General features: G+C 43.3%; 2 protein-coding genes across 2 annotated transcripts in view; one reads left to right on the plus strand and one right to left on the minus strand.

Moving 5' to 3' along the window:
• Positions 1-10,268: 10,268 nt before the first annotated feature.
• On the plus strand, positions 10,269-17,392 carry rnf34b (ring finger protein 34b; the record flags this gene model as incomplete). The annotated part of the gene is made up of 7 exons (XM_080528781.1): positions 10,269-10,484; positions 11,764-12,225; positions 15,508-15,570; positions 15,855-16,056; positions 16,220-16,261; positions 16,565-16,606; positions 17,208-17,392. Exons 1-7 carry the CDS (start codon positions 10,281-10,283, stop codon positions 17,390-17,392), a joined length of 1,200 nt encoding a protein of 399 aa, XP_080384907.1. The 5' UTR covers positions 10,269-10,280.
• A 3,889-nt stretch (positions 17,393-21,281) lies between these two features.
• Positions 21,282-21,556, minus strand: part of kdm2bb (lysine (K)-specific demethylase 2Bb) — a gene marked incomplete at both ends in the record, with an annotated part of 30,000 nt that continues 29,725 nt past the window's right edge. The window contains 1 exon segment of the mRNA XM_080529474.1: positions 21,282-21,463. Coding sequence (XP_080385600.1) covers positions 21,282-21,463 — 182 coding nt within the window.

Here is a 21,556-nt window from a genome sequence, read left to right on the forward strand (position 1 = left end):
TTCTTCTCAGAGTAGAGGAGCATCGGCCCCGGTGAGGATGATAACGTGAGAAGGAGGTTGTGTGCTGCCAGGGGAGGGCCTGGGGGATGCAGAGCCACAGGCCCAGTCAGTCTGTCCGTCCATCGGCCTGGGAGAGAGTGTGTGTCCGTCCATCGGCCTGGGAGAGAGTGTGTGTGTGCTGCTGATCCGCTGATGGCTGTCTGCCTGTCAGGGCACGTTACAGGTGACCAGTCACAGATGGTGAGGGGAGGAACTGGTCTCCCATGGCTAACGGGATTACCTCCTGATAGCATCTTTCACCCTGGTTTATGGGGTCATGGCTATTTGTGAATCAAGAAATACAAATATGAAAGGTGAAAGGTGTCCGGTCTTTTCAAATGCAAGACAGAGAATATTATTGAGATGGGTGTTTTTTTTTGTTTTCCTCTGTGCTCCTGTGCGCGCATATGATGAACATTTGTTGTGACTTGAGAGTGAGCATTTTACAGTTGTTGCCTGTCGTTTTGTTTTTTTGTTCAATGATCGTCTTTTGAGTTTTATTTTGTATTGTTTTTTTTAATTGACGAGACTGTTTACTGCAGCTCAACTATGGTCAGATGAGATGTTTATATAACTTATATATATGAAATATGGGTGAATGAATGTGTGTGTGTGTGTGTGTGTGTGTGTGTGTGTGTGTGTGTGTGTGTGTGTGTGTGTGTGTGTGTGTGTGTGTGTGTGTGTAGGTGTGCATGTGCGCGTGTGTGTGCGCGTATGCTTGTGTGCATGCTTGTGTGTGTACGTGAGTGTACATGTAGTTGTGTGTGTTTGAGTGAGCATTTTGGATATTTTTTGTACTACAGTACCTTACTGTTTACTCATTTGCACTTTAAATGCAAGTACAAGTCAATCCGTGTTCAGGTTGGCTCAATCCAGTCACAAGTCTCTAACTGAATATCCACCTCTGGAATGAAACATGCTACACGCTATCAATCCACATCCAAACTACAGTTGTCACAACATGACGTGAATATATCTTTACCTGTGTCCCATCTCAATCTCCAGTAACAACCATGGTTTTATTTGAATATAAACATAAATTATATGACTGTTCTTGCTTAATGAAATAAATACAAAATACAATTGGGTCGGTTTATGTGCTCTTTATTCTTTTTAGAAAAACTGATGCTGATGCCCCGATCTAAGCCTGTAAAACTAATGAGCTAGATTACACGCTCATACTGTGTACATTAAGAGGGGGTATCCCACTATAGCTTTATAGCTTTCCAATACATCAACTGGATACTCTGCTACAGCAGGTGTGAATGAGCCCGGGGAATGAGGCCTGTGTGGACCTGCCAGGGGGAGAGTAATATCCCCGTCCTGCTGACTCGTGACTGCTCTGCTGGGTAGGCACTTTCCCTGAGCACAGGGGGAGTGTGTGGGACCATCCGTCTTCTGTTCTGATTAGGCCCAGTGAGAGCAACGCTTCAGCTCAGTGTCAGATAACAGTGGATCTTTTTCCAATTTGTAGCTGACATTGACACACATTAGGACATGGTTAGCAATGCTGGCACAACACACACTTTGTTTTTATTACACCTCTGACAGAATTCAGCACAATATCTATTGTCTAATGTAAAATGTCCTGTGCAAACATCTCTAAAGACTGAGAGAACCCAGGGTCATACCATTGGTAATGTTGATGGTCATTCCAACATACAGTACCTCAGTCTATATAATGAGGTAATGATTAAACAGTTATTCTAAGCCCTAAAAAATTGTCTCACATTGTTTTGTTTTTTGGGTGGGGGGGGGAGGGAATCTGCACCTTCATTACTCCAGGTAGGTTGATATTCTCTCCTTCACAGAGAACATACTCCCTCTAGTGGTGGTACTGTACCGATTGGTCCTCATAGCAGTTCATATTATGGATGATGATAAAACCCCCCTGACTAGTGTAGCTCCTCCCTGAGGTGATACCCAGAGAGAAATGACTGGTTTATTACTGGAAATGAGTGGATTCATCAGCTCATATCGATGACACATTGTCCAGATCTCAAGATAAACATTAACGGCCACACAGACAAAGAAACTGAATGTGAATGCTTGCTTGATTTGATTTGATTTGATTTAAACATTGTGGGATATTTACATATCACATACACAATGTGTGTGTGTGGGTGTGAGTGTGTGTGTGTGTGTGTGTGTGTGTGTGTGTGTGTGTGTGTGTGTGTGTGTGTGTGAGTGTGTGTGTGTGTGTGTGTGTGTGTGTGTGTGTGACTGTATGATTAGTTCCACCTTTCTCTACCTCCTTGCTCAATCCCAGTCTCCCAGGGCCCCAGTTTCACAACTCTGACATGTAAAAGAGAGACGGATGCTGAGGCTATTTCCCCTGGATATCCTTCCAGAGCTCCAGAGAACCACAATCTTACAGCCTACGCAGCTTGCTTGGGGGGGGGGGGGCAGACCCCTCATCTGGTCTCCATCCTGGGGTCCTTTGTTGCCAAACCATCATGCCATAAAACAGAACACGCTGCTAACAAAAGGATGAGACGGGGGAAATTCCCACAGCCTGACCAAATCCTACTGAATTAATTAATCCTGTTTTAATTTCGCTTTCCCTTCTAGCGTAGTCGATAAGAAACGTTGCCGTTGTTTCAATGTATTTTGTAAATCCTCCTTTTCCAGTAAAGAGTGCAATTTCAGTTCTGACTTTGATTATGGTAGATATGTGATGTATTATGTAATGGAGCCCCTCTAAGCCTATTTCCTGAAAAGTTTATCTCATTTCCAAGTTACTTATTTCCCCATGGAGACATAATACTTAAAGTTCAAATAAGATCAAACCCTCCAATGACTGTTTACTCAACAATGAAGGTTATGTTCTGATGGTTCTTTCACAACAACTGTATCAACTGGGAGTTGTTTATCGTTTTACAGTAAAACAGTTGTTCAGGTCCAAGTGCGAGTCCAAGTTAAACAATAACAAAATAAAAGTATACAGGGTGATACTTGTCAGCAGACGTCCTGACTTACTGTTGCACTCTCATCTCCCTATGACCCTCATTGCTTATTCATTAAGCACTTTGAGCTATACAAATGAAACAAAGTGCAAATAAAAGTTATTGAGGTCAGAGGTAGTATCATCCAAGCAACCATTGAGGGGGAGTGAGATATTTCTCTTTATTTTCTGCCAAGGGTCTGGCTGAAATATAACTGTTGGGGGGCTCCAGGGGGGCCAACTCACTCAACACACTGCTGCTCAAATGTTTTCTATACATGATCAGTGCCAAATGCAGTCTTGCAATATTCACCAAGCGTACATCCCCCCATTGTGGCAGACAGAGCATACTGCAGCTACTTCTTCACAATTCCTTTCCCATACCTTCCCATGGATATCATGTTGTACCGCAGATCATTATATTACCCTTTTTCATTCAAACTGGCACTCCCTTATCTCTTCATTACAGGAATTGTCTTTTACTGAAGAAAGAGCAGACATGAAGAGATTAATGGGTTTACTGCCCAGGCATGAATTGCCACTAAGCCCCTCCAATGAATATCTTTACGCTTGCTGTCTCTCTCTCTCTCTCTCTCTCTCTCTCTCTCTCTCTCTCTCTCTCTCTCTCTCTCTCTCTCTCTCTGTCTCTCTCTGTCTCTCTGGTTCTTTCTTCATACACACAGTGTAAGAATTGTTCATCTTGGCATGTCATTTGATACAGCCTCCCATAACACATCAAAGAAATGTGACAGTCTCTTCCCTTTTGCCTCTCAAATGTACCATCAGACATGGGATACCCTTCACATCATCCAATGCTAACTCCTGACTCCTATCCCATAATAGTCCTTTGTAAAGCTTAGGAATGCTCAGCCAATTAGTAACTCACAATGTGAAAAATGTTCTTCATTTACCCTATGATTTACCATATTCTGTATTTGTGTATTCCATTCACCATGTGGCCACTCTAACCATAGGCAACTAAAAATGTGATTCCATCACAAAAAGGTCTGAAAAACAGTGTCAGTGTTCTTCAAACCCAACGTATTTAACGTAGGAAATGCTTCAGGGGTTGAAGGGGTAGAATGGCTTGCCTGTTCAAGTTACCTCTCCAACTCCAAGCAAAACACCAACCAGTTTTGATATTCGATCACTTTCACCCCATCGGCTACAAGCCTGTCATCAAATAGAAATGTTTGCTGCTCAGAAGCGGCTGCTGCACCATTTACAGACTGTGTTCGCCTTGTCTGTCATCACTTAATGTGAATACATGGCTCTGGGAACACAGATAAGCTGGAGGCTGTAGGTTGGTGGTGGGAGTGCGGGTGATGGCTGTGTGATAGGTTTGGTAGGGTTGTTATGATGGTGTGGTCTAGTACAGTATGATAACTTGTAGGGTAATCTGTAATCTACCATGGTACAGATGTGTCTCTGACTGTACAGGCAGGACAAGGGACCAAAATGTTTACCCTTGTTAGATTTAAGATCCCCTGACGCATGTGAGATTAGGTATTTCTAGTGCTTTTTCTTCATGCCAGTTTTATCTTTGTTCAGTGTCTTTACACCTGGTGTTGTTATTGTCATCTTCAGTAGTATGTGCTGCTCTTGGTGAGCGCATGTCTCCATAGACTGTACCAGTGGAGACTGGTGGAGGTAAGAAATTGAGGTCTGATATCGGAGGATGAGGTCATTATAATGCATGGAATGGAATGAGGAATGGTACTCCATTTCATGAATTACTATGAGCCCTATCTGCCTGTTGTAATGCCACCTGGTGGTGGTCCAGCGGCTCTTGAGTGTGACAGTGCTGTAGTGCCCCCTGGGGGTTAGAATGGGCACTGATGATGTAATCGTCTGTAAGCTCCTCACTGCAGCATCTGTCTTTGAGCAGGTGAAACAGACGTCATTTGTTGGATACAGTAGCCCCGCAATTCAAGTTGCTACGATCGAGTCTCGAATTTGCGACTACCGACTTGCCAACACACGTGACCGTCGCATTTCTGATCACCCTGACATCACACACACACACACACACACACACACACACACACACACACACACACGCACGCACGCACGCACGCACGCACACACACACACACACACACACACACACACACACACACACACACACACACACAGGTTTCCCTCCATCACATTTAGCCTGCTTTGAACTCTGCGTTATTTTTATTTTTTTTACTAAAAGTTCCAGCTACAAAAAAGTTCCAAAAAGATACAAGATACGGCCGATATGTTGTGGTGGATTACTGCTTATCCAATAATTGTCTGCAATAGTTCAGTGGATATTTCTCCTTGTTTTAATAGTAGGCCTGTGGAATTAAAACAAAGCATGATACTCACATGAAGACCACTGATGCCACTAGGTGGCCTTGTGTTTCAGTTCCACAGGTATGTAATGCAATAATCATCAAACAAACCGATTCTGATGCATATTTCTGACGCGGTCAGAACAATGTCACGTGTGCAGGTAAGCCACAGGTGTGCTGCCACACAAACTGAAAGAGGAACAAGCAAGCATAACCATTCAATACATTACTGTAACACCAAGAATAATCATTTACATTTCTTACACATTGGTAATCATCGTCATTGAAAGACTGAACTTTTTTTTTTTTAATCACATCGTCAATATCGACATACAGAGTAGGCTACGACAAGTTGCCCGTATCAAGACATGCGCGTGCCTACGCATAGCTCAGAACGCCCACTATGTGGAAACTGTGAAGACGATTGGCTGCTAAAGATAACGGTATCTCTGATTGTTTCCTGATTGGTCGAGGCCGATTTTGCCATTACGTTATGCTCATTCTACAAATACACGGGTGCTCGAGAGAGGGAAGACGTAATGGTGTGATTCCGTGTGTCCTTGCAATGGTCATCATTATAATATTACTCTGCAAATTCCACAACCGGGAGTCGCAATGAAGGTATCGTATTGCACGACCAGTTCATCTTTTGATTTTGCACAATCAGCTAAATACGTCTTCTCTATATTATAACTTTCAATTTGCGAAAAAAAAAAGGATGTCATTTCGCACAACCAATGTGATATAAGAATCATAACGTTTTTGTTGTGCTTTGATAGCCTACCTCTGGGTTGAACGCGTTTAATAGCTTAAAAGCCTACAGCTTGCTAAAGATGAGTGACAGTTGTGAATTTGCCGGTTTGAGTGTTAAGGGCTGGAATATTTAGATTGCATTCTATTTATAATGGAGCAACTACGAATGCATTAATTGATACATTATTATGATTATGTTCATGAGTTCTTTCTGACCCTCAGTCTGACCCTTTCGTCCTGCAGTCCAGGGCACTGGAACCGACAGTAGTACAATGTCCATTCAACGCCAACCGTTAATCTTCTCTAGATCAGTATACTGCAGTCAATGAGAGAATATTTTGAGACGTTTCGTCTTGATAATCTTCACCCGTCTGGTCAAGATGTGGTTTCACTAATCGTTAAAAATCACTGAGAATGCCAACATACAGGCGATGATGATGAGGATGAGGATGAGGTTGATGATGATGAGGATGAGGATGAGGATGATGATGATGATGATGATGATGGCAATCTATTTCTTTCAGTGGGAGTGTTATTCAGCGTGGTTAAATCTAAGTGGAAGTTGCTTACCTTATTTTAATCATCACACTTAACCGCTTTACCCCCCTCAGAAGTCTAACTTCTTAAAACATTGAATATGAGTATGAATGTAGATACGTATAGTATGTAGATACCATCTAAAAAAGCTATTATATCCACAGCCATGCAATTATATCCACAGCCAATGTTTGGCTCCATTTAGCATAATAGTGAAGTGTTTGTAGCTGGCTTTTACTAATTGTTTTAGTATCTCAAGATGCAAAGTAAACTTGAAACTGTGATTACTGTGATTATTTTTGTCCTAAAGAGGCAAGGGTGCTACTCTGTAATGAAAATGTACACCCAGGTAGAAATCGGAGGACAGGCTCATATCCTAATGCATGGAATGGAATGGAATGAGGAATGGTATCAAAGCTATAGTTAACATTTTAATTTCAATGTCAATTAAAACATTTTTTTTAACTCATTAATCCTATTGTCAAAAGTGTCCTGTGTGTAGACATGACTCTTTTGAGCTCATTGGAGCAAATTGTTTCGTTGTTCAAGTGAATTCACTCAGAATAGGTTGACTGGCTAGACCCAGTTGTGAGTTTCATAGATTTTGAATTCTGAGATTAGGATCTGTTGAAATGAAATGGTCTGTTGAAATGAAATGTGATACAGACTCAGAAAGGTAGCAGTTCCATGGCTGTTGTTATTAAATATGCCAGTCATATTTTAATATCACAGGATTATCTCCTTGCTTTTGGTTTTATTGCAGTGGCTAAAGCTATTCCCTGATCCAAATCGCTCTTTCTTATAAATAGTCTAGTAGCTGTTCTGGTACACCCCAAGAGTAAAACTTTTTCTTGGCTTTACATCCTGCCCGTACTGTAACTGCATACTTATACTGTATGTCCCAAGCAGAAGTCTTTTAAAGGGACACATTAGTGATCCACAATTATAACCTCCCTCATTATTGAAGTGTTTGAATAACGTCTGTGCAGAAGATGTTAATATAACAATAATAAGGTTTCCTTTTTATAATCCCACTGTGCCTTTCCTGAGAAAAACAGAAAGAGACTGATTGAACAAGCTATGGGTTCTCTGTCAATCTGACTTCCTGATCTCTATTGAGAGAGGAAGTGGAGTGCCGGCTGCCAGCTGACTGACTGCACGCTCCACTACATGAATGGCATCTCCCTCCAATGCCAGTGAAGCAGTACTCTCCAGAGAGGGAGGGAGGGAGGGAGGGAGGGAGGGAGGGAGGGAGGGAGGAAACAGGGATGGAGAGATACAGAGGTGGGTGAGGTGGGTGGACGAGTGTGAGGGCTGTAGATGTGGTCTGTTCTAGCAGTGTGATGGGACAACATGGTAATGATGATTGACACAGTTGAACTGTTTCCTAAATATTTGGGGTTGATTATTGATCTAAGTTCTGGAGACAGGTAATGACGAATACTCTAGTAATTTCTTCCTGAAAAGGGAAGAACAACACAATGCACCCTTATCTAACTTCGATTCTTCAGTCATGTCATTCTTCAGACTGTCATTTAGTCTGCCCAGAAGGGTGATATGAGTCAAAGGTCAGAAGCATCCAGAAAGTCAATACTGTTCAGAAGGTCGAGGGCATCAGCAGGTTCCTTGTACCCTGTCAAACAGTCTGACATGACAAGTGCAAGTTATGGCTGCCATAAGGTGTCGGCAAACAATGTGGGGATTTACTTTTTTATTAAAACAGCCCACAGCCAGCACGACAAGACTCAGGATCTGATTTCATGTGGATGAGGTGTTAGTATGGGGAGAGAAATGTGGAGATATTGGAAAAACGTGGAGTTGTGCACTGTAACTCTTATTTGCTGTTTATCTTTTATATGTCTTGGCACTCCCTCCCTGCAGAGCTGACAGGGTGCTAATTGAGGTTACGGGATAGCTCTCTCTCTGGTACACAGCCAGATAGGACTGTGTACAGACTGCCATGCCTCATCCTGGTAAATCTAGCCAAAGAGTTGAGGATGTAGTAGCCTAATATCCCTCTGAGTGACTATGAGGGCGATGACGTCTGAGCGTGTTTATGTGTTTATTTGACCGGCTAAATGGGTTATACTGTATGCATCATGGTCGGTGGTAACACGAAGGAGAATATCTATAGAAGAGACGTAACAGTGTTGTAATGTTTTGTTAGAGGACATTTGAGACGTAACACGTGTACGAGTTGTGTTATTCATTTTGTTGATCTTGAATTGCTTTTTGTAAACCAACCGGCTTACTGCATGGGGGAAGACCATGTCATTGTCAGTACAGCTCTACATATAGCACTTAGCTCCTAGATTATGTAACTGTTGGATAAGCAGTACGAGTCAGGTGAAATCACAGGGCTGGCTGTGCGGCCATCAGGTCATGGCTGAGCAGAGCTTTATTTAGTGGAGAGATGTGGACAGGGCTGGTGAAATACACACTGTCTCTCCTCTTCTGAGCTGGGAGCCACAGGGGGCATGCTGTAGGCTCATGTCAGCTATTGATTCCCCCAGACCCTGGAACAGAAGACATATTCTCTTCCCTGCCCTCCTCTATCCCCCTCCCCTCCCCTCCCCCCATACTCTCATCAGTATGCTCCAAGGAGCTGCGCCTAAGATCACGCTATCTTGGGTCTCAGACTCTCTGGACAGTCTTGTGGTCAGTAAACATTGACTAGGCAGACATGTCACACACAACATGGGCCTCTTAGTGACCACACTAACGTAACCATACGCGCTGGCTACTCCACCAGGTACCGGTACTTAGCAATTCGTAGGGCTCCCATACATGACAAATTATACCCCACTGCTCCGGCTGTAGCCTAGTCCCATTGTAACAATGCAAGTCATTATACAGAGTTGTTTTATGGAGAGCCTTTAAAGCATACTCTCAGTTGAAGTCATGTCCCCAGCTTAACGCATCATGTCCATGCAATGCTCCTCTGTAGTTTTTAGCCTTCAGAAATAATAATAATAATAATAATAATAATAATAATAATAATAATAATAATGCACAGAAACCTAAAAATAACCCTACCAAATCTTTGGACTAACTCAGACACTGTTAGAGACTGCACATTAGTGCTCTGCCATCTCTAACATTTTGACGAACCTCAAACCGACTCAAAGAGATCTCTCACGATGTGCAGTAGGTGCAGCCCAAAATTCACTCCGTCTCTATGTCTCTTTCCAGTGAGAGACTCTCATTAAGAGACCCTCTCTGACTGTATAAGACATAATATTCACCACCACACAGTGTTGTTCACAGGACACTGTTCTGAATGGGCAGGGTGTCGTCACGCACGGCTACACATTTCTGAATGTGCTCGGAACCTGAAGACTGTATTATATATTACCATTAGGAGAGGAATTCAATTCAGGGTTTTCTTTTAGGGTGCTGAAGTCGTGCAGTAGCTGGTATTGTGGGATTCATGGTTCAAATGTACAAATGAAGTGAGAGGTTTGAGATGCCTTTCCTTTATTGACATGTTTGACCTGCAGCACGACGAGGGGAAAAGTCCCAATTTGCTCTCAGGGATGAAATGGGTCTCTTGACTGTGATTTCAGTCTGTTGTCTTGTTTATGTAGATTTGCTATTGACTGTTTAATGAACCATGCTTATCTAGGGTGGGAAAAACAACAACATCCTATCCTTGTTTGTGTTTGTTCCAGGCGGGGGCGTCGTCCATGTGGGCGTCATGTTGCGGGCTTCTGAACGAGGTAATGGGCACAGGGACGGTACGGGCACAGCAGCCAGGGTTCGGGGCGGGGGCAGGGCCCTTCCGCTTCGCCCCCAGCGCAGGGTACTCCACCTACCCCCCCACCAGCACAGGGAGCGCCGGGCAGCTGTGCAAGTCATGTGGGCTTGCCTTCTCTGTCTTCAGACGCAAGGTAGGACAAAGTGGTGGTGATGGCGATGATGATGGTGGTGGTGGTGATGATGATGATGATGATGATGATGACGACGATGATGATGATGATGATGATGATGGTGGTGGTGGTGATGATGATGATGATGATGACGATGATGATGATGACGATGATGATGATGATGATGATGATGATGATGGTGGTGGTGGTGATGTTAGTGGTGATGTGGGGTACAAATGCCCCTCATAATCCTATAGCAGTTCAATAAAGTTAACAAAGTTAATACAAACTCTAAACTGTAGTCTAAAGTTAAAGTACTAAACCATGCTGGGCATTCCAGGATACCTGTTTGGACTTATGACAGTTTAATGGCAGTGCATATCTGGCCTTTGTCTGGCGATGTCGCATGCTGGGACAGTGATGAAAGCCTCGGAGTAGTCCGGCGTTCTCGCAGCCTCCCAAGCTCCGATAGCTCTATCAGTCGCCTCACACCTGTTGCCATGCCGATGGCAGGTTAAATCCCTGGATACACACACGTGTGTGGCTCAGCTTGATATTTATGTCATGAGAAAAAAAAGAGGTGCCTGGGGATTAACACAGATGATTGAAGAATGGATCTGTCAGTGTGGAAATGTCCTCTTTCTGGTCCAGAGCTCATTTGCACACCAATGATATGGAAATCATTCCTGGCATATCCCACCTTTTGCTCTGCCTATTCAGACAGACAGTCTGAGTTGCCTCAGTAAACAGAGATACGCTTGTCAATGTTAGGAATATCTAGGAAATATTCCATACGGTATATTGTGCTTTTCTGGGCCAAAAGAGGTGAAGTCACTCCTTCCGACACTATATCATTTCTGAGGTACACAGGTAATGAGACCCGGTTTTGGAAAGTCGTTGTCTGGCAGATTTGGAAGACCACTCAAATTGACTTTAATTAATAGTGTCTGGAGAGTCAATTAACTCCATCATGATGACGGTAATTCTATCAGATCGTTAAGTCATCAGGAGGAATGGACATGGCTACTGTTGTAGTAAGGTGAGGTCACCACTCCTCCAGATGGATGTGTCATTTACTCTCTCTCTTTCTCTCTCTCCATCTTCCTCTCTGTCTCTCTCCTTCTCTCCCTCTCTTTCTCTCCCTCTCTCTCCCTCTCCTCTCTTTCTCTCCCTCTCTCTCTCTCCCTCTCCCCTCTTTCTCTCTCTCTCTCTCCCTCTCTCTCTCCCCCTCTCTCCTTCTACCTCCTCTCTCCTTCGACCTCCTCTCTCTTCCTTCCTCCCTCTCTCCCCCTTTCCACAGCACATATGCTCTGACTGCAAGAAGAGTTTCTGCGCCCTGTGCTCCGTGCTGCAGGAGAACTTGCGTTGCTGCACCACCTGCAATCTCCTGCGGGGCACGGCCTTCCAGAGGCCACAGCTCATGCAGCTCCGTGTCAAAGACCTGCGCCAGTACCTGCTGCTGCGCAACATCCCCACAGACACCTGCAGGGAGAAGGAAGACCTGGTGGACCTGGTGCTGTGTCACCAGGGAGCCAGGGAAACCGCCCCGCAAGTGGAGGAGGAAGAGGAAGAGGACGAGGAGGAGGATGATGACGAGGATGAGGAAGAGGGGGAAGCGGACACAGACAGCTTACACTCACTTCCTCCCTCCGTCCACCCCTCGCCCCCCTCCGCCGCACGCTCCGCCTCTCAGCAGTCGGTTCTCTCTGCCTCTCAGGTCGACGCGCTCAGCAGGAGTACCAGCTCAGGGACCACGAACCAGGTATGTGCAAATAAAAACACACACACACGTGCACATGTGCACCCACACACACACACATATATACATGCACACGCACACACACATACACACACACATGCATGCACGTGCACACACACATGCGCACACACACACATCTGTCCCCCTTCGTTACCATATCCCCTGCTCCTCTGACATCTGGCCTCCTTAACAGAACTAATTAGTTTAGACCGCAGAGATACAGGAATGTGCTTTGTGTTCCACAGAGAAGCTATTCTGAGCATAAAGATTAATAACAACAATAAAGGTGGTGTGAAACGTTGGTGGACTCCGGCGTTACAGCCATGTCCAGCGCAGGTAGAATCTCAGCATAGACTAACTACAGTACTGTATGTAGTGTGAACAGCCGAATCCTTGAGCAATCATGATTGGTATGTGACCATGAGACCCACAGAGAGACCAGAGAGGCTTTGTCCTCTACAGTTAAAGCCTCTGATATAGATTTACAGTTACATTTATGGCATTTAGCAGACACCTTTATCCAAAGTGACTTATATAAATAAGTAAGTGAATCATCTATCCATCGGTTATCATAAGAAAAAGTAATCTATGCTATGACCAGGGGCTGTTACAATTCTAGAAGAAGCATTTATTTATAATAGAGAAACTGTACAGGATGAGGAGGTCTTTAGGAGGGGCAGTTAAGATGTAGCCTGAAAAGACGGAGGTCTTCAATCCATATAGGTAGTGACTCTGCAGTCCTGACAGCAGTGAGCAGCTTGTTCCATCAGCGGGGCACCAGGACAGTGAAAAGTGGTGACAGAGTAGCGCGACTGCTGCATCCACGTAGAGGCGTGACTATGACTTTACCTATGACTTTATCTGTCAGATATGAATGAAAAGCTTTGCTCAGAGCATTCTGAAGGCTACATTTATCCAGCACAACTTCACGATGTTTCGCCAGACGCACAAAATGGCCAGCATCACATCGATGGTCTGAGGTCCATATGACAGCTGGAAACAGCTGCATTTACTTGTGTGTGTGTCTGTGTGTGTGTGTGTGTGTGTGTGTGTGTGTGTGTGTGTGTGTGTGTGCGCGTGCGTGTGTGTGTGTGGGTGTGTGTGTATACATATGCAGCCCTCAGAGCAGCCAGCCACTGGGCTTAAGCCCTTCTTCGCCTTTTTTTAGCTCTGTTATGCTGAGTCTGTTATGTAACGCTTTGTGCAGTGCTCCCACAGGTTGGTTTATAATTCCCCCAGTAGCACAGCTGTACCGTCACTGAAAAGAGAGAGAGAGAGAGAGAGAGAGAGAGAGAGAGAGAGAGAGAGAGAAGAGAGAGAGAGTGAAAAGAGAGGGAGAGAGAGAGAGAGAGAGAGAGAGAGAGAGAGAGAGAGAGAGAGAGAGAGAGAGAGAGAGAGAAAGAGACCACGATACTGCACACACATCTCTGTCCCTGGGATCATTTTGGCAGCCAAAACATCAGAAGGTGCCTCTCTCCTTTTGTGACACATAAAGGCTCTAAAATCAAACAAGCGGCCAGAGGCCTAGTTTAGGACATGACTAGTGTTATATAGCGCAGTGGTTTCTAAAGCTCTCTGATGCCTACAGTAAGTGACGTCAGCTAGAGCTGGAGCCAGAGCTAGAGTGTGACATCAGGACTGGGGAGGCTAGCACAGCAAAGGCTGATGCATTATTAACACAGGTGCATTCTGGGTGGATACCGTTCGACTGGCCCGCTGGTGGAATGTGACGGGGGAGTGTGTACAGTACATGCAGTCTCCTGGCTCCTGTACATCCTGGGCACATCTGCCTCCCTATAGAGACCCAGCCCCCATTCCTCATTGTGATGTCAGACAGGAAGAGCGCCCACCCAACCATTAGCTAATTGCTTTTCGTGCGGCTGAGACAGGAAGAAAGAGAGGGAGAAAGAGAAGGAGGAAGAGATGGAGGAAGAGAGGGGGGGGGGTAGCCTACTCCCATGATCATTTTAGTTTTATGTCAGTGAATGCAGGGCAACACAGCACAAGCCACAAGCATTCTCCTCCTCAGACTATGTATCCCCAAGACTATGGTTGATTATGGTTTCAGGCAAGCTCCTAATAAAACCACAGCCTTCAAAGGGAATAATTAACTGCAGAGTTAAGATTAGAAGTAGCACATGGTGCTGAATATTGAATTGAATGAATGTGAAATACGGGCTACCTTAAGATGATGCTGTTTAAACATCTCATTGCTTTCGTAGGCGTCTGAATTTTGACGGTATGATTTTTTTAATCACTTAACTGTAAGTGACTGTACTTTGAAGACTATTTTTGTTTCCCGCTTATGGATATTTTAGTAGCCATTGAAGACACTACAAATCTTAATGGAGTTTACAGCACCTCTTGTGGTGGTTTAGGCAGCTGCAGATAGAGAGATTTGAGCACAGACAGATGGCACACACAAGCATTAGTTATCTTCATGTAACCTGTGGGACACTAGGACCTAGGGGTTCAGAGCCAGCCTATAAGGGAAGTCCCGGGAGACTTCAGAACTCACGTTTGTTCCCGTCGGGCACATGTGTGGAGAGCAGGGTTTGTTATTTGTTTGGTGAATGTTTGCTTATTTCTGTATTGTATGTCTGGAGATGAGGGTTTAGGAAGGCCTAATCACCACTTTGCACTTTGTATTCTAGGCTGTATCGGCGTGTGGCAGCACGGCGCACAGCCACTGTTTTTCCTCCATAGTTTTAGCCTGTTGTTATTTTATAATGTTTATACTTGAGCTGTAACTCTGTGCCTCAGATAGGAGAAATTGAGCCCTGTGATAACGTGCCACTGAAGCAGTCTTTTGTTTATGGTCCACTTTGATTGTAGTGTTGTGATTTTGTGCACTTTTACCATTGCTGTGATGATTTATATTTGTTAGATGTGTTTTGGTGGACCTGACGTGTGATAGTGGCGTGTATTGCTTGGCACTCTGTGCCCATGATATTCTGCGCATGACGCAATATTACAGTGGCATCTTTGTCCTACCTTTAATCACATTAATTTGGCTCATTTTATATGCCTTTGAAATTGGTATAAAAATAAAGAACATTTGTGATTTACAGAAGCCTCTGTGTACCCTCTTCCTTCATTGGAAACTCTGTGTGGGAACTAGTTGGTGTGTATTTGGAGTACACCAGTTGGAGGGTTTCTCCCCTTTAAAGAGAATGGCGTTGTCACCCATCTAACCATTAAGGTTACATTCATATAAGAGCTTTTATTCATCTGATTCATCTTATTTCTATGAGTAAATAGGATTCTCTTTTTGTGTTAACCCAGGAGCACGTGGAAACCCCGTCTATCTCCCTCCTGAACCTGGAACCCAGTGAAAACATAATTGAGGTGAGATGACCTTCCTTTGCCCTCACTGTCACTGCCTTACACTCTTAGTCTGATGTGTCTCACTGAACACAGTTGCAGATTGAGAGAGTATGTATGTATGTATGTATGTATGCAAGTATTTTAAAACTGTAAAGCTTATTATGACACTGTGAAAATGGACCTTCAATCAAGCCTGACTTGACTTGAACACAATTCTATAACCCAATGGATGTACAACATCCATGAACAAGGCGTCCTTGGTTGGATACTGTATGTCATTCTAGGTGCCTCTATCCCCTCTGCAGGTCAGCCCAGTGGCACAGAGGAGGATGCGGGCCTCTCTGTCTGACCTGGACAACGAGGAGGCCATTGAGAACCTGTCTGTCCGACAGCTCAAAGAGATTCTAGCCCGTAACTTTGTCAACTACTCTGGCTGCTGTGAGAAGTGGGAGCTGTTGGAGCGGGTGCATCGGCTCTACAAGGACAACCAGCAAAACAGGAAGTCCAGTAAGCACCATGAACACGCTGTAAACAATAACCAACCTAACATCAACCATAACCCAACTGATCCTAATGCTAAACTGACCACCCTACCCCACCAATACCCATATCGTGATCTACTTCACTGTAAACTTCACTGAAAAAGTTGTTTTCCTTTATTTTCTTACAGTGGAGAATGTCAGCAACAGTAACAGCCTCAGCATAACTGCAGGTACACATTTATACTTCTTAAAGGCTTACAAGCACATGCCTTGAGGTCTATTTCAGATAAAGTGTGATGCTACTGTACTGTGTACTGTGTGTACTACTGAACACATGTTTCAACAATTCAACAAAGAGTATGAGAGTTCAATAGAAGCTGTGGTTGGTAATGTCTGCCACAATGGGCTATCAGGGGAATTACCTTTTCATTGTCATCAATGTGCAGTATATTTACGATGGAGAAATAGCCCCTATCTGTTTAGAATAACTAATAGCTATTTTGTTCCTGCCCCCTTTCCATGTGTAAATAAAGTGGTGACATATCCTCCGCCTGTCTGCAATGGTGGAGTTGGAGGTGAGATACTGTCGTGTAAAAGCATGCGTTGCTCCATCTTCATCCTGCCTGCCTGCACAGCCACGGCCGGAGCGCCCGCCATGACTGGCCGAAACAAGCCTCTCTCCACTGTGATGCATGATGCATGCTGAAGCCTCATTATCCTCCTCATCCTTCATATCAGTGCTCCCTGCCTGCCTGACTCCATTGCTTTTTCCACATCCCTCACTGTCGCTCTCTACCACATCATCTCATTTTGCTGAAGGCTTGTCTCTCATCTTGTCATTAATGTGGTCCCTGAGAGCTTTTACCTCTTCATGACCCCCATCATATTATTTTAGTAGCAGTGTCTCTTCATTAGATGTAATTACATTTACAGGCATGTGTCTTTGAGACACCCTTGGTAATATACAGGGATTGAGGATGGTATTACCCTACTTAATACGCTAAGTGCTGCTCTGGAGAGAGCCCAGATCGGGCTACAGTTTAACTCACTTTTTTTTAAACCACTACTGGTTTAGATGCTGATCTAATGTATACGTATGTGGATGAGCCAGACGAGAGCCAGCCATTCGGCCACCGTTGTGTCAACCCTGTTTTTCCATGTTTTTCTCCCCCACAGAGGGTGTGAGGACCCAGCTGGCCTCGGATGACAACCTGTGTCGCATCTGCATGGACGCTGTGATTGACTGTGTGCTGCTGGAGTGTGGTCACATGGTCACCTGCACCAAATGCGGGAAGAGGATGAGCGAGTGCCCCATCTGCAGGCAGTACGTGGTGCGGGCGGTGCACGTCTTCAAGTCCTAACTCTGCCACGCGTGTGCGGCACATCTGCCCCCCCCCCCGTCCTGAAGTCCTGAAGCTGCAGTGAGAGTGAATGGGTGTGTGTGTGCACGTCTTCAAGTCCAGAACACTGCAGCAGTCGTGCACATGCTCCAGTTCTCATCATCACTAACATGCAGACCAGGCCGCTGCCCGCCACGGTCTAACTGTCCCTCTTCTCTGCTACTACAGCTCCAGGCCCACTCCTCCCCAGTGAAACTGTCACGGATATGGACCGCCACCGGCTACACTGGGACACTTCCCTGTTCTCTCTTTAGGGTAGCGCACGCTGCAGACACTCCCAAAACAACTCTAGTTTCTTTGACAGCGCATTTCTCAATTTTGTAGCATTTTTCTTCTGACTTCTAAATCACAGAGAGGAGGCAGTCCCTTGAATACTTGAAGCGGTTTGGTTGTGATGTTTCATGGTGAGTCGTTGTAAGTTGATCAAGGCGGAGGAGGTGATATCCCAGGGTTAGAGTCGATACGGTTTACACATTAATGCCACACCAGGCTAAATTATCCCTCAGTATTCTTGACTTTAGTATGTGCAATATTAGAAAAATAAGAGACTTTTATGTGTGAATTGTCTGTCCTTAAAGCAGTCTGAAATGTCCAAGCAGGCTGCATTTCTCGGTGTTCTCCACACACACAGGACAAGGGAGAGGTTTTTAGGTGCCAAACTTCATGCCAGAGCTATGTTAACATGACTATCTGTGACTGGAACAAACTAAAGGGACACGCCTGACCAGCAAACCGATGTTGAATTTCGAAATGAGTAAAAATGTGGTGATGGTTATAGGGTCAGTTTTAGGGTGAGACCTTGTCGGGGATGCTGGCCAGAAAGGTCCCTTTAGTCTCTCCCTGTGTGATTACCGTTGTGCTGCCATGTGTTACTCTGAGAGCAAGCATTGTAGATATGAACAACATCCGAAATCAGCAAGCTCAGTGATTGGTTGGATTGTAGGGAAAAGCTCTTTCTGTGAGAGACCCACCATCGGTTTTATCACTCACAATACGTGAGAGACCAACCAATATTTATTTCTGATCTTGTTTGGCTTGGATAAGGCTCATGTCTATACTGCATGCTGTCTATTGCGGTCACATACATTACCACACACTGTGGCTGGGTTCTCCCATGCATTACATTACTGTGCTTTTTGAATCTGTTATTGTTTTATCGAAGTCAGAACAGAACTGGCCTGACTTAATGTTATACCATTATTTTTTTCCAAGGTGTTTTGTCTGCTTATGTTGTCCATTTGCTCTGTGTAAAACTTTTCTGAAGTAGGTAAGAGGTGCTAACTTGTGTGTTCTGAGCTTATACTTAACATATCTTTTATCATTTTGTGGATGTGTCTTTTGATATCTCTGATATATTTTTCAAGCGAAGAGAAGGAAGCAAAACCCCAAATCAGTTTTAAGTTAATCAGTTTATACAAATACAACTTCTGTTGTCTTTTATGAAATCCAGTTTATTCAAACTTCTATTAAAAAGTATCTACTTATGCCTGTGGTACATTAACATATAGAGGGAAAGCTGATTGCTGTAAAATGAATTGCATATAGCTAATATTGTTGTTTACTGATATGTAATTATATGATAAATATATTTTTCCATTTGCTTTGGATGCCCAATATAATTTATTTGCGTTTATTGTTTTTATTTGTTAAGTGGTAATGCAATTTTTAAGAATGTACTGTAAATCTTACCCTTAATTTGATAAGTTCAATATGACCCTCTTCCAATCAGAAACAGGTGGCTCACTGATCATGTGACATCTAACAATTAAAGTTGCATCATCATTTTCCTTTTGAGCATTTATTTTCTTGTCCTTACCAGCTCTAGATCCCAAAAAACAGCAAAAAGATGTATACAGCACACATGGTAACCAACACTGTCACTGTGTAAACATGTATGTGTATAATGCTGCTAATTCTCTAAGATGTCAGTTGTGGGCAGCTATATCAAAGTAGGATGAGTTTATGAGCACTCAATGGAATCCTGAATCTTTGTATTTTGGAATGTTGAACTTTTTATTTTGGTAATTAAAAGAAAATTATTTAATAGATTTAATAAAATACAGTATGTTAAACTCATAACCTAAGAAACTGCTTATTTCTCAGCACATGGCTGTATCTGTGCCTCTAAAATCTTTTCTGACCAGTATGTAGAAGTTCATCACAGTGCTTAGCAAAGTTAGCTCACGTCCAACGCAATGTACTGTATGTCTAATCATAGGTCTACACTCCCATTTGCACTCTCCACCTTATGTCCATAATCCAGTTCTGAATAACAAGCCTATAGTCAGTTAATATGCAGTATTGAGTGGCTGAAAGGAAACTACACCAGTTGTACAGTATGTTTACAGTATTTATTTCAGAACGTAAAAAACATTCATAGATATTCCAATGTATGACATGTTTTTAGTTTTTTGTATTTTTTTACATATTTCACGCATTTGTGTTAACATATTGCACAGAATGCTTATTAGCATGACCAACATAAATTAAGACGATCATGGCAACAAATGACCAAAAATAGACAGCTCAGTACAAGAATGAGTTTTTAATAACTCAAATGTCACATGAATAGTTTTCTTTGAGCTTAAGATATACAGTATATACAGGTCACATACTAAAATATTCCCAAACCATACAGGGAAGACATGGTGATTGGTATAGATATCCTCATATAAAACATACTTTTATCAAAACTTTTATACATTAGGACCATTAAGTAACATTTTTGTAATTTCTTTCAAATAACACAATACAGGAGGAGTTGGGCACTATAACTGTGTAGTCAGTGTTCGTCTGTTAACTACATTCCTCGCCTTTAACTAAAAACGGATTAATTGAACTCTGAAGCAGTGGCTTTCTCTGTATGAACAGCTGTACTATAATAAACCACTGACTGTAGTCATGTATGACACTATCAATAGAGATGGATGTTGGAGATTGATTGACAGAATTTAAACTGTAGCTCCTGCAGGCATATATACCAGTATGACAAACCTTGGCAAAAACAGCAATATATTTACTGTATGTCAAACAGTGCAAATCATTTTCTTTCTGGATATCAAGATTGAAGTGGATTGAGAAATACATAGTCCTATGAAAAGCAGAGAGTACCTGTGTGTACATACAGTACAAATACAAAACATCCAATGGAACATCACCACGTAAATAAATAAAATATAAAACAACCTCACAAACACAAGCTACTGTCCAATTGGCATAAATCTTCTGAGAAGGTTCGAGTCTAAACAATAAAAAGCTGAACAGTGATGCAGATTGAAAAATGTTACTGTATATCAGTGCATTCAATACTGCACATAAAAGTATGAACCGCTTTCTGATACAAAAATATTTCTGTATAATACATAAACTTTGCATTGCAACACAAAGAAAAATACTTATGAACAACATGAAACCATGACAATTGTGTACATATACACACTGTCCATTCACATGAAGAAATACAAAATAAAAAAAAATAACTTATAAAAAATGGTGCAAATATCTTGGCAAAGACAAAACGGAAAGAAACATGCTTTGTCAAATTCCCAGTAGAGCTGGGTGTCCGGTCAGTCTCTCTGGTTGAAAAATTCCTGTTTTGGAAAAAAAACATTCTCGCTTTAGCAGCACATGAGTTCCCCTACGACACAGTGAGTGTCACTAACACTATCAGAGCAACCGCTTCTTTACTTTCCTATGTCATTAAATGTCCTTTCCCTCCTCAGACTTCTAAAGTGGGTTGTGTTCTTCACTGAGGTGAACAAAAACAGGACACTTTTTCCAGAATGATAAACCCACACTCAATAAGGGGCCACAGAGCCAGTGCATATAGTGCTGTCCTGCTGTCTGTCCATTAGCTGAGCTTGCGCAGTAGTTTCTCCTCCACCAGTCCAAACTGTACACTCACTGACATCTCAGCAATGAACTGTTCACAGCCCTCCTTAGTCACCTGCTTGCAGTAGCGCAAGTCTATATGACAGATGCTTCCACAGCGCTTGAAGTAGGTCAGGGACTGGTCTGTGACTCTGTTGCACACTGCAGAGGGACAGGATGGAGGGAGGGAGAAAGACAGAAAGAAAAGACAGTATGAGGTTATCTTGAAACACAGCACAGACAAATTAATGACAG

The sequence above is a fragment of the Nansenia antarctica genome (genome assembly GCF_963989245.1).
Source record: "Nansenia antarctica genome assembly, chromosome: 4".
In the NCBI taxonomy this organism is placed as follows: Eukaryota; Metazoa; Chordata; class Actinopteri; order Argentiniformes; family Microstomatidae; genus Nansenia; species Nansenia antarctica.